General features: G+C 37.5%; 1 protein-coding gene across 2 annotated transcripts in view; it reads right to left on the reverse strand.

Annotated features, from left to right (window-relative positions):
- The window catches only part of NOL4 (nucleolar protein 4), a 343,605-nt gene that overhangs the window by 305,900 nt on the left and 10,763 nt on the right, over positions 1 to 26,942 (reverse strand). For both annotated transcript variants that reach the window (XM_047827873.1, XM_047827870.1), the window contains exons 2-4: positions 9,978 to 10,089; positions 8,954 to 9,066; positions 2,852 to 2,984 (exon numbers count right to left, since the gene is read on the reverse strand). In XM_047827873.1, the coding sequence (XP_047683829.1) occupies positions 2,852 to 2,984; positions 8,954 to 9,066; positions 9,978 to 10,089 (358 nt within the window). The remainder of the gene's footprint in view (positions 1 to 2,851; positions 2,985 to 8,953; positions 9,067 to 9,977; positions 10,090 to 26,942) is intronic.

Consider the following 26,942-nt stretch of genomic DNA (forward strand, 5'->3'; position numbering starts at 1 on the left):
TAATCATTTTGAGAGACAGAGAGTGGGAGTGGCAGAGAGAGAGGGAGGGAAAGAAAGAGAGAATGAACATATTTTTATAAAAGAATGGTGATCAAACCTTCCCAGTATGTACATATTTTTGTGTGTGTGTGTTTGTATGCTTAGGTATGTTCATTGATGCATGTATTTATCTGTAAGTACAGAGAAAAATGAAATGATACAGTAGTTTGTCAATGAGGATTACATATGGGAGTGCTATTATCAGGGGAAAGGAGAAAAGAAAAAAAATATGTAAAACTTAGGCAAAAATTCGTGGTAATGGTAAAAAGTTATATTTTCATTTTTTTTAAATAATGGAGTATTTAAGAACTACCTCAAATAGAGCAACTGAAAGGAAAATCAAAAGCATAAGATCTATCCATTAATATGGCATTTGTATTCTAGAAGAGAAATAGCTAATAAATACAAAAAATAATACTTCATACAGCGGTGAGTCCTCTGAAGAATATTAAAATTTAGGTGTTTGGGGGAGATAGTCCTGAGCTCAGGAAAGATATCAGCACTTAGAGAAGCAAATCTGGGATTCATCAGGGTGCTACACGAGTCAATGTGATCATTTAGAGAGTAAGTGTAGGGGAGGAGAGAGTTCAGGGTTGCACCCTAGAGCACTCCAACAGGGAGTGGCAAGGATGGAAGCTTACCGAGATGAGCAAAAGAAGTAGAGGAGAGAAAGTGGAGATGCTGAGACGACTCTTTAGATGAGTTTTTCTGGAAAGTGTCTTGCGGGAATGGTACAGAGAAATGGGGCACTGAATGGAAGGGCACCATGGGATCAATGGAAGCTTTGTATAGAGGACATTTATCACACCATGCTTATATATTCATCCTGGGGAAAAGCTATGATGCAGGAAAACAAAAGAAATGCTTGCAAGAGAAAACTCAAAGAGAAGTGAGAGGAAAAGGCATTTGTATAAGAGAAGACTTAGGGATAGGTTGGAGAAGGAATGACTAGCTATGTCCTTATCCTTGAGGCATGCATCCATATATGATGAGAAAGTGTTTTCTCCCAAGAGTAAACAGTATTTGAAATTATTCCACTGAATTGTATTAGAATCAATGTAGATTTATATCACATCAGCTATCCCCTAGCAAAATATCCACAACTGACAAGTTCAATCAAGAAAACCATGAATTTGCATCGTGAGACACATTGTCTTGTTATTTACACGCTCCAAAATTATAGACTAAAAAAGACGATGGTGCAAATAGGCAAAGCACACGAACAAATGTTAGTAGAGTGATATATACATAAATATATTTGTCACTGATATATAGTTCAGTTATTCTATGATCCCAGTGCTATGCAATTTCCAATAAAAAGTCAAAATCTGAAGATGTCTGCTCAGATTTTAAAAGAGAAAAGATAATCTATATCTGAACCAGAAAAATTCCATTCTTAGAAATTTCCCAAGTTGGGGCACCTGGGTGGCTCAGACAGTTAAGCTTCCGACTACGGCTTAGGTCATGATCTCACAGTCTGTGAGTTTGAGCCCCGCATTGGGCTCTATGCTGACAGCTCAGAGCCTGGAGCCTGCTTCAGATTCTGTCTCCCTCTCTCTCTGCGCTTCCCCCCTTTCGCACTCTCTCTGTCTCTCTCTCAAAAATAAAGAAGCATTAAAAAAGAAACAAATTTCCCAAGTAAATGTCCTTTCTACCACAATAGCTAGTCCACTGTGTAGTAGGTAAAATAAAATTTTAAAGCCCCTGATCAATCAGTGCACGCGTCATTCCTTGTAATTCATGCCAACAAGGACACCAAAATCCTTTAGGCTCATCTGAATTGTGAACAAGAAACATGTTTGCCACCTTTTTTTTGAAATTTGGGTATACCTAAAACTAGGGACTTCTTAAACTTTGACAGCAAAAGCAGATCAGCAGCTAGAAATGCAGCAATCTTTTACAACCAGTTTTTAATAGCAAGCGTCAGAGAAAGCAAGGACAACTTTTCATTTCCCTATCTAGAGATGTAGGCACAAAACTATATAGTCAAAAAGTTCATGTAAACTTGTTAATTACGGGAATAATAAACTAATGTTGGATGAAATTGGCCAACTGCCTTCTATTTACAACCTGTAATTTTCATTCACGATTACCTTAGTAAGGCACATTTACTTCCATACATAATTTTATATTTACAAAGACAGAAATCTATAAAGATAACTTTTAAAGATCTCTGCAAACAGTAGACCTAAAATATTAACTGCCTGGTCTACTTTCTCTACCTATCCAGTTTTCTTCCTATCAACAACAACTGGATAAATCTGGAATTTTCAATGGACCCAGGAATAAGAGATTATGATTGATTTTTCACTTACAGCTTTATAAAGTAGCTCAAAATCCCAGCAAAAATCTTCTTACCCCAGCAAAATCACTCTGGTAAAATTATTCTTTTAGATAAATTGTTTTTAATTACAACTTTGTCTTTTAGGAAAATTAAAACATCCAAATTACTCTTCTGATCATTTTTAAACTCTTTACTATTATGGCCTGAGAATCCAAAGCTAGGAAACATTGCAGAAACCCAAATTACACTGGTACCACACATTTAAGTTCAGGGAGCAAAACACAGGAAAGCTTGGATTTTTATAACTAACATGTTTATAAACCAGTCTATCACCCTAGTTTTGAACAAAGTACTTGAATCCAAAAATAAGGAAGTAGATAATGGAACCTGAGTCTACAGAAAAGTCCCCACAGGAACAGATAAAAAAAAAAAATCAGCACAAGAGCATGAGGTGGTTGTTGTTTAAATAAACTCTGACTTGGGTTTTTGTTGTTTTGTTGATTTGTTTGTTCAGTTTGAAAGGCTTACCATCTTGCTGCCCATGAAGAGCCTGAGGACTCTGCATTCTCTCCTCAAGATTGGAGCTAAGATCAGAGTTCACGGCTGACATCCGTGTTGAATCGCTCATATCAAATTCATCGCTTTCTATTGAACTTTCATCCTGAAAATGGTTTTAAAATATCATCAAGCATCATGAAATATAACACATTCAAATAGTGACCATTATATCTACAGGGTCAATTAGAGTTTAGCCAGTAAGTTAGCTTTTACAGAACTCAGTAAATTGCGTTACATATTAATAGATACTTGAAATAAATAATGTAATAATTTCTCTCTTTAAGGAATTTCAAGGCTTGTGAAAAATCAAACAATGTATCTAAGTACAGGCAGATTTAAAAGGCAAAATAACATGTTTAGGAAGGATGTACTTGGGAGAATTATCCTTAACAATGAAAAAATGGTTTTTTTAATTAGTAAAAACTTCCCTAGGACAGTCAGTCACAAAACATAAAATATAGAGAAATATATGTTTTGAGTCCAAAAATAAATGACCTAATAAAATATTATAAGCAAAAATCTTAGGATGCGATAAGAAAACCTTACACAAAAAATTCTCCTTGGCAAACAGGATGGATTCTAATAATTGACAAACTTACATGGCTAGATTGAAAATCCACATTTCCTGAAAGCAAGATTTTAACCCCTCCCTTCTTTCCTTATAAGTGAATATATGCTGTACTGCAACCACAAAAACAAGTTCTAGGTAGAAGTGTGAAAGATCCATTTACCAAAAGCCAGTTCGCCGAGTGGCTAAATTACCAAAAGGCCAGTTTTCCAAATGCCCAGCTCATCAAAACCTGTCAAAAATTAAGTTAAACCAACTCTAAGATATTTTGCTGTAAATCGTTTCACTGAAGCAAATTCCTTTTAGAGAACCGATTTTCAGCCAAATGGTATGCTTATGTAGGCAGAAAGGCCTGAGAAGCTTGTGTAACACATTGCAAGTACTTAATCAAAATCACCAGGTTTGACTTTAATTTGTAAATGTCTGATCTCAAAGTTTAGCATTAATATAAAAATCAGCAATCGCCATAGCAGTAGTGCTATTTATGTGACACGTAACTGTTCTTTATACTTGTTTACTCACTTCCTCTTTATCACAACCTGTGAATTGGGTACCAGGATTCATCCACTTTTACAGATTGAGAAATTGAGGCACAGAGCAGTTAAAGAACACCAGAACTGGGATTCATATGAAGTCACTCACGCTTGAGAAAATAACTTCTTTGAACAGGTAAGAGTTACCTTGGCTTCCTAAATGACATCTTGGTATCAGCAAAGAAGTTGCTATGGTTAGGGGACAGGAACGTTCTAGTAGACTAACAAATTGGCATTCTGATCCATAGGTCAGGTCAAGGTGATTTTGGTGTCCTTCCTTTACGAAAGGTCTGATCATGCCCGGGTATACTGAGTAGAACTAGCTCGTCATTAATTCAGCAAGGAAATGCCACCCTGTGAGGCCTCTGGGCAATCAGCCACATAGACTTCTCCCAGCGGCATGCCCTCTCTCTTGGTACATTATGTTTTCTCAAATTCTAAATTCTAAGAAAATCCAAAGCATCTGAAATAAATATATATGTTAAAAAGAGAAAAAAATAACAGAATTCAATGTGCACATCAATCTTACCAGTGTGTACCATATACATATGCCTACATATATATGCACACACGTAGGTGATACAGATATTTATTATATGCACTATATATAGTGTCTGACATGATGGAATTTTAGAGTACATTCTCTACAGCCAGACTGACTGATTCAGATCCAGCTCTGCCACTTAGATGTGTTACCTTAAATAAGTAACCTAACCTTTCTGTGCCTCAATTTCTTCATCTATAAAATGGGAATAATAGTATCAATCTCATAGGGCTATATAAAGGTTAAGCAAATATACTAATATTTAAAGTACTTAGGACAAGGTCAGATAAATAAGTACAAAACTGTTTTAATATTTTTATGTAGAATACATAAGAAACTCTGCAGTATATAATAGGACTTATGTTTTATGAACACATACAAAAATAAATTTATACATAATAGTAAAGATTAAATATAATAGTAAATACATTTAAATATATTAAATAGTGAAAAATATACATATAAAATATAAAGTAAATTTAAATATGTGTTTATAAACTAGCTGTGTATTTTATATAAACATAGTCTGTAGAATCAGCACTTATTATATATACTAAAAATAGCTAAATATACATAGTCCAGTAAAATTTCATCTCTAATATATGCCATCTTAAATATATGTGTGTGTGTGTATTCACACGTGTGTGTGTAAATCTATGTATATGTCAGAATGTATGTGTGAGTTTAAAGGAAAGCTAGATACAAAGAGATAATATCTGATCCATGGAATGATTATATAAACTGCTACAGCACATTATGAATAATCAATACACATTTTATCATCAATAAGTAACAGTGTTATAAGTATATATTTTAAGAAATGTGGACAACAAATTAAATGGTTATACAACCAACTGTACCTGCTATTTTAATTTTAAAAGAAATCACCATTCTATTAATCATAGATGTCTTAATGATTGTGACTATCTTAAATATTTTCTTTATGATTTCCTCTGATATACATTTTATTTTTCACAATTCTACTCCTTATTAGAATATAAACTATCCAATTGCTTACATTTATAAAGAGCTTTAACAAAACTAAGTGCATGTATTCATTCTGTAAGTTCTATTCAAACTATTGACTGATTAAATTACTATCTTTGATAAGAGGTGGAAAAATGCCTAAAACCTAATGTTGCGGTTTTTTATTATCAACATAGAGACAACGCTAATTGTCAGGAATGCTAAGTCTAGGAAGAAATTACCAAATATTTCTAAGAATGAAGAACTGGAAAACTTGACTGATATGATATTAAGTATTTTATTTTATTCATGATCATCTGTAGGCCATTCATCTGAATTCTTCCCCTATGGGTATTTTATTCTATATGACAATCAGAAAGAGAGTCTTCAATCTGACTTTATTCCTTATGTTATTAAAATTTTAGGATAATGAAAACCATGGCCAACTACCATAGAATTTGCTTCCCTAAGGCTTAATTTTTAAAAATTAGAATAAATATTTTACTGTAACAAATAATTTTATTCCCAGTCTTTTTCCTTTTAAGACAATTGCATGGAATTTAGATCCTCTGATCCATTCCATATTTTATTTTAGTTTTCAAGTTCCAGATTTTACCTCTAGAGGTCTCTACCCTGCGACTCCTGATTTCCATTGCTATTTGTCCTGATCTCATTTTCCCATTTCCTGAATGATTAATTATAGTCTCCTAGGTTTCTATCCACCTCCAATTTCTTCCCCACCAGTCCTGTTCATCATCCACTGCTAAATTAACCTTTCCACTTCAGAAAGTGCCACTTCTCTGCTCATAAATTTGCAGCTATATTCGTCAATCCAAATCTACCAAGTAATGTGTAAGTTGCTCAAACATTAAGGGTTTTCCATAAGACTGCTTGAAACCCGCTCCCACAATCTAATCTTTGTTGTTTTTCACTTACCTTATGCTCAAGCCAACTCAAAGCCCATACTATTAGCCTTTCTATGGAATGCACCACCTCAGACCTTCGTGTGCATGAGTGTAGATATTGTTAAAAATTCAGATCACCACGTGTCACACATTATGTCTAGAATCAGAATCTTGGGTTGGGGTTCTGCAACATGCAGTGCAATGAGCTCCGTGGGTGCCCCTGATGTTGGTTATTTAGCCAGTAATGTTCAGAAAAACATTCTGTTCTGATGGAATTACTCTATAAGATTCCCTATGCGGTAAGGTGACTACCAGCTTTACTTGGCTATTGAGCACTTGAAACATGGCCAGTGCAACTGAAGAACTAAAAATTTAATTTTAGGTAATTTTAATTAATATCCGATTAAATTTAAATATCAACATGTGGCTAATGGCTACCATATGGGGCAGTGAAAATCTAACAATTCCTCATTGTTGGATCTTGAAAATATTTCCAATCATTCACTATTAGCAATGCAACAAACATCCTAATACTTGAGTTGTTCCATACATCACATTCCTTAGTATAAATTTCCAGTCAAGCATATGGGTAACATTGAAAAATTTTTAATAATTATTGCCAAACTCTCCCCCTGTAAGATTATTCTGGTTCAAACTCCATCAACAGTCTGTAAGAAGGTCAGCTGATCTTACATTATTAAAGTATTTTGATTCTCATTCCTGGCCATCTTTATTTCTCTTAATAGCACTTAGCATCTTCTTCTATACATACTTTTATTATTTATGTCCTTTATTTTCTCCCCTGCAACTAGAAGATAAGTTTAATAAAGGCAATGTTTTTGCCCATTTATTAAGTTTATCTCCATTATCTACAAGAGTACCAGTTACATAGAAGGTACTCAGTAAATATTGGTTGAACTAATTGAAATAATGCATTAAAATTTAAATATAATTGAGCACAAAGAAATATCTCACTTGAATTCTGTTTTAATGTAATTTACTTAATCACCTTCTTATCTTTCAATAATCACAACTTCTAAAATTTTGCAAATAATCTAGCCATTTATATGAATATTTTGAAGGCAGTGTACATCCAATTGGTATTTTCAAGATGTAAGGATGAGAGCTATTTTCCTAATCCAGTTATAAATTGAAAGGATCTACTCTCTTTGTGTGAAATACTTATGATGTTTTAGAAGCCAGAAGGATTCGGCATATGTGGGCTGTACTGTTGGCACAGAGTTGATTTTCTTACTTTTTAGCCTAGAAATAAATGTACCAACATCTAAATGAGCTTCCTACAAATAATTTGACAGCTCCAACTAGTTTATGAGGTTTAATTTTTTTTTCCAATTATATAATAAATCAGGAGAATAACTTTCCATTCTCCCGGATGGATAGACATTAGTATTTTTTAGTTGTCTTTTATATCTTTAACCCAAAGATTTTATTACTATTTACTTAATCATTTATATGTAGCCATCTGATAATATGAAATCCACGTCTGCCACTGTACAAATACAGATCTTCTCACAAGGTGTACTCTCAATGGTTTTTTGAGATAAAACAATTTTATAATATAGTTTTAAGATTAAACCTGCTCAAATAAAGAGGAAAACAAAAAATATGAGTTTCATTAAATAAAGCTCAACAAAGTGAATTTTATAACACTTCGTCAAATAATGCTGTATTTGAAAAATAAATATTTAACCACATTTCCTGTTATTGAGAAATTTCAAGAAGGATTGTACGTATTAGCCTGAGAAACCACTCCTAATACTGATCATCTGAATGTGCGTATTGATTAATGGCTTGTTAACTGACTAGTTAACAAGGATTTCCTAAGCCCCTATTGCTACAAGTTTTGGTGGTGGAATATATATAACTTGGCCCCTATCTTTGAGATACTTCCACCAAACTGAACACTTAATTAGTATCCTGAAGAATATTCAACAAGTGTGCATTTGTGTCTAATACATTCCAGCAAGCGCACATCTCGATTCTACTCTACAAATTAAACAGGATAATTTGAAACATCGAAATACCCCTAATTAGGAAGAATCACAACAAATTATCTCTAGAAAATACACACTGGTATAGAGAATAATGGGAAAAAAAAACCTTTAAAACATACAAAAGATTTAGATGGTGGAGAAATGATTATACTTGAAATGCCCATTAAATTGACTTTTGTGATTTCCAGGAAAAATAGCCTGAATACTACTGGACACTTTCCTTGGATACTCACTCATTTGGGATACTTTCCCCTGAACTTTCTAGCACTTTACCAAGGCTAGTTTGATGGTGGTCCATTAAGGAAAAAGAAGCTTTCTTGGGAAGGAACACATTCCCACCCAGCACTAAGGTAGATGTGTTGAGACAGGGACTCTCTGTCGGGGACTAGAAGTTTCTGCCTGTTTTTTCCATCTGTGCAATGCCAGTAACATTCCTTTCATTAAAGAGTAAATTACCATCTTCAAAATGCCATCACGCTTAATACGATAGTCATGGTTATCAAACTTCATTCCGACTTGGAAGTCGGTATTTCCATTTTACCTCATCTTGCTGTGAGTTCAGCAGCTGCAACTTCATGTGTTTCATGTAGGCCATGGTAATTGGCATGTTGTAGTCAATCATGCTGGTCACCAAAGTCGGAGGTTTTCCATTATCTGCAATAAAACATTTTTAATGGGTGTGAAAGTGATACTGCATTCTACCTGTAATTTCAGAGCGATCCACGTTGTTAAAATTGAAATCTGGTTCTAGATACCAAGTCTTTAGGAGGTTGGTAGCATTACGGATGGATGGTAGGAAAAAGTAACCATACAAAGGTACATGGGACAAACTAACGCTATGGATAAACTAGTTATTTCTAACTACGGGAAAGCTTTTTGATACCCTGGCAGCAAAGGGTGAACCCAATACAGTGATTAAACACAATCATTGGTAGTTTTGTATTTTTCTCCTTTGCTGCACACCTACAGTTCCTATGTGCTACTTGAGTAAAAAAGGAAATTTGCACATTTTTTCCTTTTATCTTTTTCTTCTATGTCTATTCATCCCCCAACACACGGGAATGAACTAATCTAAATGTCTCTTTGAGATTATTTTAAACTCTCAGAGAAACTCACCGATTAGGAAAACCATATAAGTAATTTTCAACGAGAACTAAAGTCAAATTATAACTTTCATGTAAAAATTTTCAGCAGAGGAGCTCCATACTATACTCTTCACTTCTAGAAATAAGGAACTGGTAGATTTAAAAGGAGATTGATGGAACATCAGGTTCCTTGCTAACTATGTTTAACATCCCATGAAATACACATGATATGTGAAAATTAAAATATTATTATAGGGAAAAAAGTTATTTGCCACAGTCAAAAACCACCTTTCTTCTGAGAATGGGCACAGAATTACTCTGTAAGTGGATATTCAAAATTGACTGCCTCTGGATTGAATCAACGAGACGATCGGACTTGTTGAACTATTTCAGTCTACCACATGTGTATAAAGATGTCGGATATAAACTGCCATTATGAGTAAAATGACTTTAAGTCTCACTATTTGACACCACAGCTACCTTTGTGATCTGTTCCATCTGGGTTTAAATGCATTCTTTTCTGGCACTCTGAGCAGCTCATTAGAAACCGTGTCACCGCTTCTCTTGGTAAGAAGGCATAGCTCTCTGAAATCTGAAATGATTCACAAAATAGAGGTGTTATTATATAAGCTGACTGCACATGAGTCAACAGAAATGATCACTGTATTTCCCAGTAAGACGCATTATTCCATAATGGCAGGAAGCACAATGAAAGCATGCACTGCGTACCATGCATCATTTCAAGAAATATCTATCCAACTTGATTGCGTGTCTCTTAGTAATAGCTAATAATGTGATGTGGAGAACAAAACATCACCCACATCTGGATGGATATCTGTTTAGGTTTCTGCATTTCTTTTAGGAAACGTAATCACAGTGTGCAGATATTCTAGTGAATTTTCCTATGAAAAATTGCCAACATTGTTTTTTAAACTTACTGCTAGCACCATCAAAGTTTTATCCAATTTACATATATTTTTAAAAATTTAGCCCCAACTAGAAACACTAAACTTTGGATTTTGCATTAGTGAGCATTTCTTCAGTATGGCTTTTTAAAACATTTTAAGTCAAAATAACAGAAAATTCTAAGAGAACTCATGTATATATTTGCTACAGTGAATCATCCCTTCCACAGAAAATGACACACCTGGAAATGCATTTTGGCCACTTATTTCATTTGTTATTTTATGTCAGTGTTTCAAAATTTATGTCCACAAAAGCTCAGGCTGATTATCAGAACAAGCTTCTCCGGTACACTCTATAGAGCTTCTATTATCAGAATCATGATCTAGATCCCATTAGAAATCAATACTCCTATCAGTCATTTTTAAAATACTAATTTTTCAAAATCCAAGGTATTTCTCTCATCAAAGCCAATGACTTAAGTGAAGCTGACAGATTGTTAAATATCTCTAAATAAAAGCAGACACTGACTCGGACAATGCTACTAAGAAGTCTGATGCAGGGCATCAATCTTCCACCACAGCACTAACACTGGTACATGAAATACACCAGAAAGAAGAAGAATAAACAAGGTGAGTTGTAAGTGAGACATAAATGCCAAAGAAAATTTCTCAGGTGTATGTACAGCTGTTATGAACACTACCACACTTGGAGCTTGTAGAAAGGAAATATGCACCTTGTGTATAATTGAGTACAATTCTACACCAATTCTGTTAATGATGATGGGGTCAAATTTTACTTATTCATGCTGTAGAAAGAGCACAACATTGAAGAAATCCCATGCACTAAAATCCAAAATTATAAAGCAAACTTTGCCTTGCATTTAATAATAAAATCAGTTTGTATCACTTAGCCTAGATCAGGGCAAAAAAGCCACAAGAATACCAAAGAGAAGGCACAGGTCCACAATTAAAGTCTATCATGGATGATCCATATACAGGTAATTAAAATTCAACTTTACTAGGGTTTTTAATTTACTATCATTTGTAAATTCAGATGTTGTCCAGTTTAAAAAAAATACTTCATACTGTACAAAGAATTTTGAGAGAAAAATAAACAGAACAACTTGAAAGTATTTCATCAAGCTATTTTATTTATGTTATATTTTTAGAGAGAGAGAGAGAGAGCAAGCACAAGTGGGGAAGAGAGGCAGAGGGGAAGAACTCCACTGAGTGTGGAGCCTAATGTGGGGCTCTATCCCACGACCCTGGAATCATGACCTAAGCCAAAACCAAGAGTTGGACACTCAACCGACTGAGCCCCCCCAGGTGCCCCCCATCAAACTATTTTATATTAGTTATTGAATAAGGAAATACATACACAAATTAAATTCTCATTCCCTTTCTCTTATGCTATTTTCATTACACACACACACACACACACACACACAAACACATTTGATTATTACTCATCTGTTTTATAGAAGGAACTCACACCTTTGCCTGATTTATTAATCTGATTGGAGATCGTTTTTCTGACACTCCAAAAACCTATGTTAAAGTAATTCAGAAGTTACAAACAAATGTCCACGATGCATGCTTGGCCCTAATATTTTAACTCACATGAAGTTATAGTCCATTGGAACTAATGGGGCTGTCCAGTAAATTCTTCAACAAATAGGATTTGAGTAGAATGTTCTACTGATTTTCAGAGGATTTTTATTACAACCCTATCTACTTATATAAAAGGCAAAACTTCCATTGAAAAACTGATGGGTATATGTGGAGTTGAAGACACCCTGTGTTTGCTTCCAGCATCATGATGCTCTCCACAATCTTCCCATTTCCCAATGCTAATAAGGCGCTTGTGTAGGAATCCCTTCTAGATGGATTTATCATTGACCTGGCCCAATCAAATTACTTGTCCTGGCATGACTTAGCTCCAAACCAATTGTTTTAGAATCATTATTAATCACATTACATTCCTTTTAATAGTTTAATTCTGTAATTAATCACATTACATTTCTTTTAATAGTTTAACTCTGAGAAATGAGTAACTGTAATGGTCACAAATATGTTTGTGTTCATGTGTACATGTGGGCATGGAAAAAAATATAAAATCCTGCTTTGTATCTTAGAAAGGAAATTTTAGCAAGTATTTTATCACATCATTCTCTGTGGTATTATGCTGGCACAGCACTTGCCATGTCACCACATGTTATATCAATGGATAAAAGCATTTATTTGGGGGTACTTTTCTTGGTGTTCAGAATCCACTTTATGGGGAGACAAGCCAAGGCCTCCCACTCTCCTTGAATCCTTTTTCCCCACCTCATGCTCACTGGGGCTCACAGACCTCGGAGTCTTCCTAAGCCCAAGGAGAAAAGACCCTCAGAACATATTCTTCACATCTCACACTTATTTCTGAAATGATATTTCTCCTGCCATGGAGGTGAAGAAGGAAAATAATTTCTTTTTCCTTATCTAGAATTTTTCCTCCCAGGCCTCTTTGAAATTAAGGATCCTAGGCAACCTTCATGGCTGAAGTTCTTAGACTTTTTGTAAAAATGAAGAAATACTCTTAAAAGGCTCTTAAATTACAGTACATTTGAATGAATACATTTCATACTTAAAGCCCTGTCTTTTGATCCTGTCGGTATCTTCCTGTAACCCCATTTAGAGATAACATTGAAAGCCCACACGTGAAGCCTCTTTAGAAATTGAGGCAGGGGCAAAATGCCCTTATGGCTCCTTCTCTAATGAAAGGCCCTGTTTCCATTTGCTGGAGTGAATGTTGGAAATGCTAAACCAACTTTAAATAGATATTCATAAATGGTGATAAAACACACGGATGTGTTCTTCTAGGCTCTCCATTCATCAAAGTCCTAACATCCTTCATGCAGTATGTAATAGTAGTTGCAAATAAAACTTCGAAGGGACGAAAATTGAAAAAATATTTTGATTCAGACACTTGAAATACCATTCTACTAATACTATAATTAATTATATGAAATGCTATAATCATTCATAAATGTCTTGTTTCCTTGACCCACTCTTCAAATCTAATCACTTACTTGTTTCTAGGATAGAAATTGAACTTTGAATAGAGTATGGAACATTTTCTAGAACACTGATGAGGATGATACGTCATTTGAAAATGTATTCTTAGAATTGTATTTATATTTTTGAATGATAGAGAGTATTTACTTTGAATTTTTCCATGAGGAAACACTGCATCTTTTTGGTAATAAGAAGCAAAACGTAACATGAATGGATATTTGTCTTGCTCTCTCTGCAGTGAACACTAAAAGGACAACTGCCTTATGACAAACCACATATACTGCTTATACTAGAAATTAACATCCAAAGGAAGGAATAGAACCTAGCCACGCTGAAACTTACGAAGTAATACCAAACATCATTTTTCGTGTAAACTACTGTGAGGCATCTCTTCCTCAGAAGATGTTTTTCCTATGAATCCAGACTTGTTTTCTTAGATTTATGTAATGCTTTGTATTTTTCATTGACTTTTTGCAATCATTACGTTAGACGGTAACTAGACAGATTTCACAGTAGTTTTTTGATAAGTGGATTGACTGGTATAAAGAGATGAAATGAGTTGTCACTGTTATGCAACAAAGGACAAAGCAGAGGGCTTTGGCTCTCCCAAATCCTGGTCTCCCAAATCCTGGTCTATCTCTATGAATTGAACGGACCATGATGAGCTTATCTGACAGACAGACAAATGCTTAGGGTCCAAAGAAAGCAGAAACATTGAAATAGATTTTTTTTTTAATTGTAGATTTCAAAGTGTCTCACAGGACAAAGTCAGCACTTGTGAAACGTCCTTAAACTTGAGGTACGGCTGAAGATTTGTTGTTACCCCTCTTAAGTTTGTGGTTCCGGGGTGGGAATGTTGGGGCACAACGTATTTTTTCATTACTTACCCCTTCTAAAGACCTTAATTCTTCTCTGTATTGGACATTATTAATACTGTTTTTACAATGAAAATATTACATTCTAAGTCCATTAAAACTGGACTTCGTCAACAATGCAGAATATCATGAACCAAATTATCACACATTAGGAATAGAAATGACCTCTCCCAACAACAACAAAAAAATATGGTAATACTTCTACATAAAAATAATTGAACTGAGGCATCTTTTGATGGATTATACAATAAACTCGGCCTCTATAGCAAAGATAGTATGACATTAGTAATCTAACGATAAACAGATCCACCCGATGAAGGCCTAATGATCCAGGGCCATAACGGGCACTGCTACCAATCTTCCACTTGTGGGTTAAAACAACAACAGAAAAAAAAAAAAAAAATCCGGGACACATTTCTGAAAAGTTTACTGGCAAATTTTATGATTGAAAAGAGGATGGGCATTTTACTTTGCCAATGTCCCTGCCACTCTGAAGAAAGAAGAAACCACATTTTTACAACTATAAAGCCAAATTCTGGCTTCCTCTCAGCACAGCTCAGTTAAGGTCAAAATGTCAGCGATCCAAAAGAACTGAAATAGGAATGCCTTGGTACTCAGTCGGTTGAGCATCGACTCTTGATTTCAGCTCAGGTCATAATCCCAGGGTTGTGGGATCGACCCCTGCATCGGACTCCATGCTAGATGTGGAACCTGCTTAAGATTCTCCTTCTCTTTCCCTCTGCTCCTCTCTCCTGGCTCATGGTCTTTAGTAAAAATTTAATTTAAAAATTAAAAAAAAAAACTTAAAAGATCAACCGTAGTTAAATTGATTTGCAAATATCATCTTACAAATTCAATAGTATATAATTCCTGAAGTTTTCTTACATTTACTTTTGATGAGCAGAGCTCTGTCTTCAGAAGTAAATCTTTCCTACCTAGATCTGAATACTTGAAGTAACATCGAGTTGGAAAAATGGAAGGAGTTAATCAGAACACTGTAATAATAAATTGCTGCTTTGCTGTTGTTTCTGAGACTGTGTGTCTCACTGTTATAGGATGCAAGTTCAGCTCATTAACGCGAGCCATAAAATTGTGACAGCAACATGGCTAACAGAGAAGGATTTTAAAACAGGGCTCTTTGTTCTATGTCTCTTTTCCTCGGTCCCAAGCCTCTTCTTCTCTAATTTTAACCGTTTAATTTCTGAACATTTTCAGTAGAAAAGTGCTCTAAATGTCCTCAGTTTGTACATATATCCGCAATACTCTGGTTCCTGAAATTGTAGAGTGGACAATTCTCAAAATTAAGATATCATTCAATGTATGCCAACTATAACTCACTGTTGCTGTTTTACACAAAAGGAAATGTTTCCTGAACAATACGTGTGCATTTAAGTTTTCCATGAATTGAGTCCTTAAACACTGGTTATGCTAAGTAAGGATTTTACATGGATTTTACACTTTAATCCTCACAACGATCCCAGGAAGAGATTACTGTCATTACCACCGTCATCTCTGTTTAGAAGATGAGGAAACTAAGCTCCAGAGAGGTTGTACAACTTGTCAAACAAGTAAAGAGACAGGATTCAGGTGACAATCTGGTTTCAGTGACGATCCTTTTAATCACTGTATATATAGCCTCTCCTGCTTATTAGCATTCAAAAAGAAATAGAGAGAGACTGTCTCATCCATAAAGAGTTGGAATATTAATGTCACTGCATAGGCTAATATGCTGAAATATTTATCATGTCCCCCAGTGTGCGGTTCTTTGTAATATTAAGATGCTGTAACTGGTTTGAGGTGACATTCTGAATACAAGGGGCAGTCCAATTCTCTGTACCTTGGCTCAGGTTACAAAGTTCCACAAGAAACACATCAGACTGTGCAGTAACGATGGAGAGCTCCACCTGGAGGAAATGAGCAACATGCTGTTCAGCAGAACCCACGGCTAAAGTGACGGCTTCGAGACAATGCTGCCACATTTAACAGCCGGGAACAAAATGCATAGGGCTTCTGCTTTTAATAGAATGTACGAGAAGGAGTATGAGTAGCCTATTTCTAAAGGAGTAAGAATTCTAATTGTTGAAGGAAATTCACCAGTGGAGAAGGCATTCTTGGCTGAAGATTCAAGCCTGCCACATGAGCTGAAACGGAGACACTACATGATGCTGGGAAATCATGAGCATTAGCAAACACTTCTTAAAGCAAAACAAAACAGCTAACGTCAAAAGATTTATCCACCAAAATCACGCCATTTTGTCCTAGGTTCAGTAAGGTTTTCCCAAACAAAACAAACCAGAATTAATGTTACTAAATATCAGTAATTTGGAAAACTGGTAGGCAAGTGCTGAATTTCATCGTAAGTTACATTACTCCTCATCTCGATGTCTCGGTATAGTGTGCTCCATTTCAGATACTGAGTCTCTAAGGAAATAAAACTGGTCTAATCATACTATTTTTAAAATTACTTTTGCCTTTTTTGTAAAATGAATTTAGAGAATAGCAATAATACTTTTATTTTACTGGAATTAAAACCATGTCTGTTGCTGAATACCATGCAGTAACTTGTGGAAGAATTTGCCCTCGGAGATAAACTTTTGCTATTTTCTCTTATGAACACTCTTGAGATTCTGAACAAAATATAAATTAGAAGTATTCTCCTAGTGAAATTTGCTTACCTTGCTATATTTGGTATTGTGATATTTAATACTGTGCTCCTCTATCACAAACCACATGCAATGTATAGAAATGGATAATACAACTATAGAAACTGCAGTTTTAAAAAGTAGTAACATGTAGGCTGAGAGGCCCAGGTGGCTCAGTCGGTTAAGCGTCTGACTCTTGATCTCAGCTCAGGTCATGATCTCACTCACAGTAATGAGATCAAACCCCACAGTGGGCTCTGCACTGAGCATGGAACCTTCTTGGAATTCTCTCTCTCCCTCTTCCTCTGCCCCTCCCCTGCTCATGTGCGCACGCTCTCTCTCTTTCTCTCTCTCCCTCTCTCTCTCTCAAAATAAATAAAATTTTCCAAAAATAAAATTGAAATATAATTGAATAAAGCCTATAACTCTAAATGCTATTAAAGACCCCATATGTCCTGATTCATAAAGAAATAGCAGCACGCGTCTTTTGGGAGAAGGGAAGCCTTAGTTTGGGGTAATATCTTCTATTCAACAAGGGCTACCCTGCCTTTATCTACTTTGCACATTGTGTATCTTTGAACACATTTGAAAGGAAGAAATTAAGGCTAAAAAAAAGAAAGAAAAGCAAAAAATCCTGCAAATGCTCTAACACGTGGCTCAGCCATTTTTCTACATGTATTTTGAAATTGAAATGTCCAGCTAGTGGTTTGCTCTTGTATTTATATGGATTCTCTTTTACCCATTTTATGCATGAGAAAAGATGAGCAGGAGCATCATTGCACTTCCACAGAGATAATTATTAATTTGCAGAGGTGCATATGGAAGCTGTCTTTCAAAGATGAAGACATTTATGGGGCACATAGGGGGCTCAGTCAGTTAAGTATCTTACTCATCATTTCGGCTCAGGTCTTGAACCCAGGGTCATGGGATCGAGCCCCACACTGGGCTCCACATTGAGCACAGAACTTGTTTAAGATTCTCTCTCTCTCTCTCTCTCTCTCTCCCTCTGCCCCTCTCCCCTGCTCACACTCTCTCTCAAAAAAAAGAAAAAACAAAGATGAAGACATTTTTCACCTTTCACCTAAACATTTACTTATTCAACAAATACCTACCAAAATGCACAGATAGTAAACTTATCCCTGAATACTTCTACATCTGGTTCTACACCACTAATGTGCCTGGATATATCAAATTATTGGAGTCAACTATTAGTAACTCTTTGATTCATTCTCAAGCCATCCTGAAAAATGCTTTCATCAGGACTCAACATAAATGCTCTTAGGTAAAAAGTGCATGTGTGGTAAGATTCAAATAGACTGAAAGCCAGGCATTTGGCTTGTAGGCATTTACCTACATCAAAACTGCATTCACTCTGGACCTCAACAATTTTTGCGTCAAAACCCTCAGTACTGTTTAGAAACATTTGGTGCTAGGTTATATCTGTCTGACCCCTAAATGTCTGTTAAACAACCAACTGACTCCCCGTACCTTAATAATGTCTCCAATACCGAAACCAGCTGAAGCTGCATTTGCACTCCATCCCCAAAGTCACCACTGCTCCCCGACAGGAATCTCTTGTTTTGTTTGAGTTCCCATAAATCCTGCACTATTGCTTGATTTGCTACGACTCTGGTGCTATTATCATTTGCTATTTTCAGTCACAGCATGGTCCACTTTTCCTTTTCCTTTTCCTTCTTTCTTGTCTGACCATTTTCTTTCTTCTTGGATCATTCACCAGCTCCCCTTGCTTTTTTCACTTGGTTGAGGGGGATGGAATGGCCCAGAAAGGAACATCTAGTGCTGAGTTTTAAGATTGTTTTACCTTATTATTTTTCACAACTGGAGGAATTTAATTTCTAATCAAAAAAAAAAAAAAAGCAACTGAGTGTAACATGGCAAATTCAGATCATCCTTACACGTATTTGGGGCTTATGACTGTTTTTATATTTAGTTACAGATGGGGGAGGCACCACAATTTTTTCTACCCTTAGGGTCTAGTGTTGATTTTTAAATAGGATTAATGATAGTGGATAAAACACAGCATGCCCAGCTAAATATAAATCCCACATAAACATGCAATACTGGGACAAACATATTAAAAATTAGTGTGTATCTGAAATTCAAATATAACTGGGCATCCTCTGTCTTATTCATTAAATCTGGTAATCTCACAGGATACATTTATCTGAGTGAAAATATGGGTTAGAGCCTGAAGATGATTTTAAATTTGAAACAAATTGTTACGTCAGGAAAATATAAGAATGTACCAAGAGCTGAAGTGAGAGCCAAGGGGAGTGGAAGTGATTACTGGAAAGTCTGGAGGCAATTTGAAATCACAGTCCCCATTTAAAGTGATGCTTTCCAACTTTCAAGACCAACAGCACAAGTGTAAATATAGTTTATATGATAAGCTAGCACATATACACATTTATAAATTAAAACTGATCATTTCTGTTTCCTTCCATTTTATCCTTTTAAAGGATTTACAACCCACTAAACTGACTTGATAACTCACTAAGGGGTTGTGATAGGGAATGCAAACAATGGGTCTGAAGCAGAAGAATGCAGTCTGTCAATGCAAAGATTTTTGTTATGGGGTTGAGAGAAGATGCTGCATAGGCGGTCAAATTTAAAAACGAAGGCTGGAAAATCCAAAGGAGGCCTAATGCAGGCAGGGATATTTGTAGACAGTTCAGGTCAAACTGTAGACAGCTCAAAGTGATCTGAAAACCAGAAGCAAATGCATCGGATGTAGTATGAGGGCAATGAATGGTGAAGGCAGAACAGTGGCAGAAGTCAGTGTCCTCCAGGGACAGGGAGATGCTAGAATGAGAGGCGAAGGGCAAAGACACTCAGCCTGGGCAGAAGCACAGAAAACCGCCACCTGATGTGAATTGAGGAGGTAAGGAGAGAGGGAACAGCATTCCAGGGCAAAGCACATGAATGAGGCACTACAAACAACATCACACACTAGGAGATCAAGGCATAGGCAAACAAGAAGTAGCATGTGATGTAATTTAATTATAATTCATTAACTTTTCCTGGAAACAGTTTTTGCTTCATTGATTACCGTTCAAACTTCGCTGCATTGGTTTGTGAACAAAGAACCTTATTCTCTTTCTGTTTTCTCTCTCTCGTAATGATGCACATCCTTAATTTGGGGCTGTATTTTTTACAATAATGAAAATAGTTATCATCCATTGAGCAAATGAGACACCATCAAAAAGAGAGATAAGCAACTGGCGATAGATCTCTAAAGTTGTGAACGCTATTTTTGTCACTTCTTATGTCAGAATATTTGCCTGTTAAGGAACAGATTGTCGTAACAGAGAATTCTTATATTAGATGGAAAAAAATGAGCAGATGGGCAGTGAAAAGTTTTTCTTCATGCACATTTCCTAATAGTAAAATAAAGAGAATCCCTAAATATTGCATGTAAATAAAATGACTCAGCAAAGCAAATGCTTATATAATTACTTGCGGTACGAACAGCTACATTAAAACACACAATTACACACATGGGAATTGTGGAGAATTTACTTCCTCTCTTGATTTTTTCTGAAAAATGTTTATAATATGAAATATTAGTGCATTTACTGGGGTTAGGAAAGATCAGTTAGAATTCAACTTTCCAGGGCGCTTGGTCATGATCTCACAGTTTGTGAGCTTGAACCCCACATCTGGCTTGCTGTTGTCAGCTCAGAACCTTCTTTGGATCCTCTGTCCCCCTCTTTCTCTGTCCTTCCCCCACTCATGCTTTCTCTCAAAAACAAACAAACAAACAAAAAACATTAAAAAAAAAAAGAATTCAAACTTCCTGGTCTAGAATTCATCAGCACATTCAAGCTCTCCCTTGGTTCTGACTGCAATCCCCTCTGTTAAACTCTACCTTTACTACTACGTGCGCTGGTCAATGGGGATGCAGTGTTTCCTTTGAAATAGGTACCTAAGAATACCACTGCCACAGGTACTTAAAGCAGGCAAGAATTAGGCACCTTAGGGGAAATGGGAATAAATGGAGGAGGTTAGACTTCACTACTCAGGAGTCCAGTAAGTTACAGAACCCTCAAAGATCTGTGCAGGCAAAGTGCACAGTCATGAGAGGATAACTATGTGCCACGGATGCAGAAATCATAGTCTGAATTCTTGAATTGCTCAACAACCGGCAAATAATGATAACAATTTTCTGAGATGCTAAGTAGAGAACTGGCCACATGGTGTCCTTCAGAAAATGTCTCTCGGGGCGCCTGGGTGGCTCAGTTGGTTAACCGTCCAACTTCAGCTCAGGTCATGATCTCATGGTTCGTGAGTTCGAGCCCCACATCGGGCTCTGTGCTGACAGCTCTAAGCCTGGAGCCTGCTTCAGATTCTGTGTCTCCCTCTCTCTCTCTCTGCCCTCCCCCACTCTTGCTCTGTCTCTCTCTCAAAAGTAAATAAACATTAAAAATTTTTTAAAAAAAGAAGAAAACATCTCTCAACTTGGTGTGTTTACTGTACTATAGAGGTGACCAGAAATAGAGAATAGGGATGCATTCTGATTCTCACAGGAAGCCGGGCTTGTGTTGCTGGAACATAACATGCAGGGGTGAAGGATATTAAATGGCTTGGAGTATTTGGACAAAGCCAGCTGCCCGCCGAAAGACCTACAGAGCCCGACTGCGAAATGTTGTCTTAGATTATACAGATAATGATACAACTAACGGATACATAGGTCAAAGATACCATTTTTACCCGTTCTCTACTTAAGAGAAAAAGCATACCAAGAGAGAGATTTCTTGGTCAAAGTTCCTAATTCTCAAAAGTGGCAGCTAAGTCAGTTTCTTCTGGGATTCACCTCCTTTCCCATTACTGTAGCCAAGGAGTAGAGTACAGCTGTGCCATGTACTGACTGGAGAGGACTTCCCCGGAAAAAAGAGGGGGCTGGGGAGGAGAAGGGCAGGTGAACAGACAAGGAATAGGTGAAGGCTGGTCTCTTTTTTACCTATCAGGAAAGGACACCTGTTTCTGATAAAGCCAGTGAATCATCATCTCAATTCTGGGAAAGTCAAGCATGAAAGACATGGGTGAGTGTTATCCATAGGCCAAAGAGGAGCACAGACGATACAAAGAAAGAGATCTTTCAAAATCTGGTTAGTAAGAAGCTACGTAGAGGCACCTGTTTGACTCTGTCAGTCAGGCATCACATTTCGGCTCAGGTCACGATCTCATGGTTCATGAGTTTGAGCCTGCATCGTGTGAACTGGAGCCCCGCTTCACGTGAGCTGGAGCCCGGCTCCTGACTCCATGCTCTATTTCCCCCCCCCCCTCTCTGCACCTGGTGGGATTCTCTCTCCCTCCCTCTCTCTCTCTCTCCCCCTCACTCACTTGCATTCTATCAATAAATTAAATAAATAAACAAATAACTTTTTAAAGAAGCTGTTTATAGAATCTGTCACCCCACAAAAACTCCACATCAAAAAAAAAAAAAACAAGTTTCCATTCCCTTCAATAGAGTATCATGTTTGAAGAAATTACTGTTTAAATTTTTACATATATTATTTCTGAGCGTCAAAAAAAAAATCCTTCACATAATACAAGCCCAACTTGTTACCTAATCTGGGATTTAGCCGGGGTGGCTCAGTTGGTTACAAATCCAACTTCAGCTCAGGTCTTGATCTCACAGTCTGTGAGTTCGAGCCCAGGTGGGGCCCTGTGCTGACAGCTCAGAGCCTGGAGCCTGCTTTGGATCATGTGTCTCCCTAGCTCTCTGCCCCTCCCCACTCATGCTTTCTCTCTCTCTCTCTCTCTCTCTCTCTCTCTCTCTCTCTCTCAAAAATAAACAAACAAAAAAACCTTGACACAAATGCTTAGAGCAGCATTATTCACAGTAGAGAAAAAAATAAAAATAAGTAAGAACAAAACAAGTCTGGTTGACATCAAAACGGGAACCATTTTCTCTCTACTACCTCATCCTAGTCATCCACATCCTGTCTCTTCTTCCTGTTATAGTTTATCCCTTTTAAATACTTATGTAAGTATTTACACAGGTGCACCCATGCATATGCTTGAAGAAACTCGGGACATTTTTGTTTGTTATACCATCACCACACCAGGGAAGACCTAAATCTCTGGATCTGAGTGAGAATCACCAGCTGGTAGGCATTAATCATCCTGTTGTAAAGCTGCACTGGCTCACTTTCACCACAAGGGTGCGCCGAAGTCGCAATTTACCAGGCTGGACATTAAGAGTTAATAGTTTCTCCAAAAGGTTAATTCCCTTTCAAGGAATAGATCTATTCACTGGGACATTATCGTTTAATACAAAAATTGTTAACGACAGGGCTTGTGACATTAGTTGATGATTAACTGGTTTCGGTGAGTTCTTATGTCTTTTTGACGATTTCCACTACCAAAAAGACAGCTTCTGAGTATAATGGATTTGCACTATTAATCTGCCCACCTGTGATAATTTTAACTACACCTATATGAGAAATAAATCAATTTTGATGTATGGCAGTACACTAGTATTCAGTTTCAGAATGGTTGTATAATAACTCTAATTGCCTTGCCATTGATTTTTTTTTTCCTTCTGAGATGTTTTACCCATCTGACTTATTAGGCTGAAAATTATTTTTAGTTTTCAACAATAGTATGGCTGCTCTAATATAAAAGTAGATCTAACATTATGTGTACCATGTTTAAATTTAATAGATGGGAGGTCGGCGGCAAGATGGCGGCTTAGGAGGACGCTGGGCTCACCGCACGTCCTGCTGATCACTTAGATTCCATCTACATCTGCCTAAATAACCCAGAAAACCGCCAGAGGATTAGCAGAACGGAGTCGCCGGAGCCAAACGCAGACGAGAGGCCCACGGAGGAGGGTAGGAAGGGCGGCGAGGCGGTGCGCGCTCCACGGACTGGCGGGAGGGAGCCGGGGCGGAGGGGCGGCTCGCCGGCCAAGCACAGCCACCGAGTCTGGCTTGCAAAAGCGGAGGGGCCTGACGGACTGTGTTCCCACAACAAGCGCGACTTAGCGTCTGGGAGGTCATAAGTTAACAGCTCTGCTCGGAAAGCGGGAAGGCTGGAGGACAAAGGGAGGGAGAGCTGCTGAGCCCCCTGACAACAGAGCTCAGTTTGGTGGGGAACAAAGGCGCTCGCCAGCGCCATCTCCCCCGCCCATCCCCCAGCCGAAATCCCAAAGAGAACCTGTTCCTGCCGGGGAACTTGCTCGCTCCGCGCAAACACCCAACTCTGCGCTTCTGCGGAGCCAAACCTCCGGCAGCGGATCTGACTCCCTCCCGCTGCCACAGGGCCCCTCCTGAAGTGGATCACCTAAGGAGAAGCAATCTAAGCCTGCCCCTCCTGCCCCCGAGCACCTTGCCTACCCACCCCAGCTAATACGCCAGATCCCCAGCATCACAAGCCTGGCACGGTGCAAGTAGCCCAGACGAGCCACACCACCCCACAGTGAATCCCGCCCCTAGGAGAGGGGAAGAGAAGGCACACACCAGTCTGACTGTGGCCCCAGCGGTGGGCTGGGGGCAGACATCAGGTCTGACTGCGGCCCCGCCCACCAACTCCAGTTATACACCACAGCACAGGGGAAGTGCCCTGCAGGTCCTCACCACGCCAGGGACTATCCAAAATGACCAAGCGGAAGAATTCCCCTCAGAAGAATCTCCAGGAAATAACAACAGCTAATGAGCTGATCAAAAAGGACTTAAATAACATAACAGAAAGTGAATTTAGAATAATAGTCATAAAATTAATCGCTGGGCTTGAAAACAGTATACAGGACAGCAGAGAATCTCTTGCTACAGAGATCAAGGGACTAAGGAACAGTCACGAGGAGCTGAAAAACGCTTTAAACGAAATGCATAACAAAATGGAAACCACCACAGCTCGGCTTGAAGAGGCAGAGGAGAGAATAGGTGAACTAGAAGATAAAGTTATGGAAAAAGAGGAAGCTGAGAAAAAGAGAGATAAAAAAATCCAGGAGTATGAGGGGAAAAATAGAGAATTAAGTGATACACTAAAAAGAAATAATATACGCATAATTGGTATCCCAGAGGAGGAAGAGAGAGGGAAAGGTGCTGAAGGGGTACTTGAAGAAATAATAGCTGAGAACTTCCCTGAACTGGGGAAGGAAAAAGGCATTGAAATCCAAGAGGCACAGAGAACTCCCTTCAGACGTAACTTGAATCGATCTTCTGCACGACATATCATAGTGAAACTGGCAAAATACAAGGATAAAGAGAAAATTCTGAAAGCAGCAAGGGGTAAACGTGCCCTCACATATAAAGGGAGACCTATAAGACTCGTGACTGATCTCTCTTTTGAAACTTGGCAGGCCAGAAAGAATTGGCACGAGATTTTCAGGGTGCTAGACAGAAAAAATATGCAGCCGAGAATCCTTTATCCAGCAAGTCTGTCATTTAGAATAGAAGGAGAGATAAAGGTCTTCCCAAACAAACAAAAACTGAAGGAATTTGTCACCACTAAACCAGCCCTACAAGAGATCCTAAGGGGGACCCTGTGAGACAAAGTCCCAGAGACATCACTACAAGCATAAAACATACAGACATCACAATGACTCTAAACCCGTATCTTTCTATAATAACACTGAATGTAAATGGATTAAATGCGCCAACCAAAAGACATAGGGTATCAGAATGGATAAAAAAACAAGACCCATCTATTTGCTGTCTACAAGAGACTCATTTTAGACCTGAGGACACCTTTAGATTGAGAGTGAGGGGATGGAGAACTATTTATCATGCGACTGGAAGCCAAAAGAAAGCTGGAGTAGCCATACTTATATCAGACAAACTAGACTTTAAATTAAAGGCTGTAACAAGAGATGAAGAAGGACATTATATAATAGTTACAGGGTCTATCCATCAGGAAGAGCTAACAATTATAAATGTCTATGCACCGAATACCGGAGCCCCCAAATATATAAAACAATTACTCATAAACATAAGCAACCTTATTGATAAGAATGTGGTAATTGCAGGGGACTTTAATACACCACTTACAGAAATGGATAGATCATCTAGACACACGGTCAATAAAGAAACAAGGGCCCTGAACGAGACATTGGATCAGATGGACTTGACAGATATATTTAGAACTCTGCATCCCAAAGCAACAGAATATACTTTCTTCTCGAGTGCACATGGAACATTCTCCAAGATAGATCATATACTGGGTCACAAAACAGCCCTTCATAAGTTTACAAGAATTGAAATTATACCATGCTTACTTTCAGACCACAATGCTATGAAGCTTGAAATCAACCACAGAAAAAAGTCTGGAAAACCTCCAAAAGCATGGAGGTTAAAGAACACCCTACTAACGAATGAGTGGGTCAACCAGGCAATTAGAGAAGAAATTAAAAAATATATGGAAACAAATGAAAATGAAAATACAACAATCCAAACGCTTTGGGACGCAGCAAAGGCAGTCCTGAGAGGAAAATACATTGCCATCCAGGCCTATCTCAAGAAACAAGAAAAATCCCAAATACAAAATCTAACAGCACACCTAAAGGAACTAGAAGCAGAACAGCAAAGGCAGCCTAAGCCCAGCAGAAGAAGAGAAATAATAAAGATCAGGGCAGAAATAAACAATATAGAAACTAAAAAAACTGTAGAGCAGATCAACGAAACCAAGAGTTGGTTTTTTGAAAAAATAAACAAAATTGACAAACCTCTAGCCAGGCTTCTCAAAAAGAAAAGGGAGATGACCCAAATAGATAAAATCATGAATGAAAATGGAATTATTACAACCAATCCCTCAGAGATACAAACAATTATCAGGGAATACTATGAAAAATTATATGCCAACAAACTGGACAACCTGGAAGAAATGGACAAATTCCTGAACAACCACACTCTTCCAAAACTCAATCAGGAGGAAATAGAAAGCTTGAACAGACCCATAACCAGCGAAGAAATTGAATCGGTTATCAAAAATCTCCCAACA

This window comes from Prionailurus viverrinus, chromosome D3 (assembly GCF_022837055.1).
Source record: "Prionailurus viverrinus isolate Anna chromosome D3, UM_Priviv_1.0, whole genome shotgun sequence".
Lineage (NCBI taxonomy): Eukaryota > Metazoa > Chordata > Mammalia > Carnivora > Felidae > Prionailurus > Prionailurus viverrinus.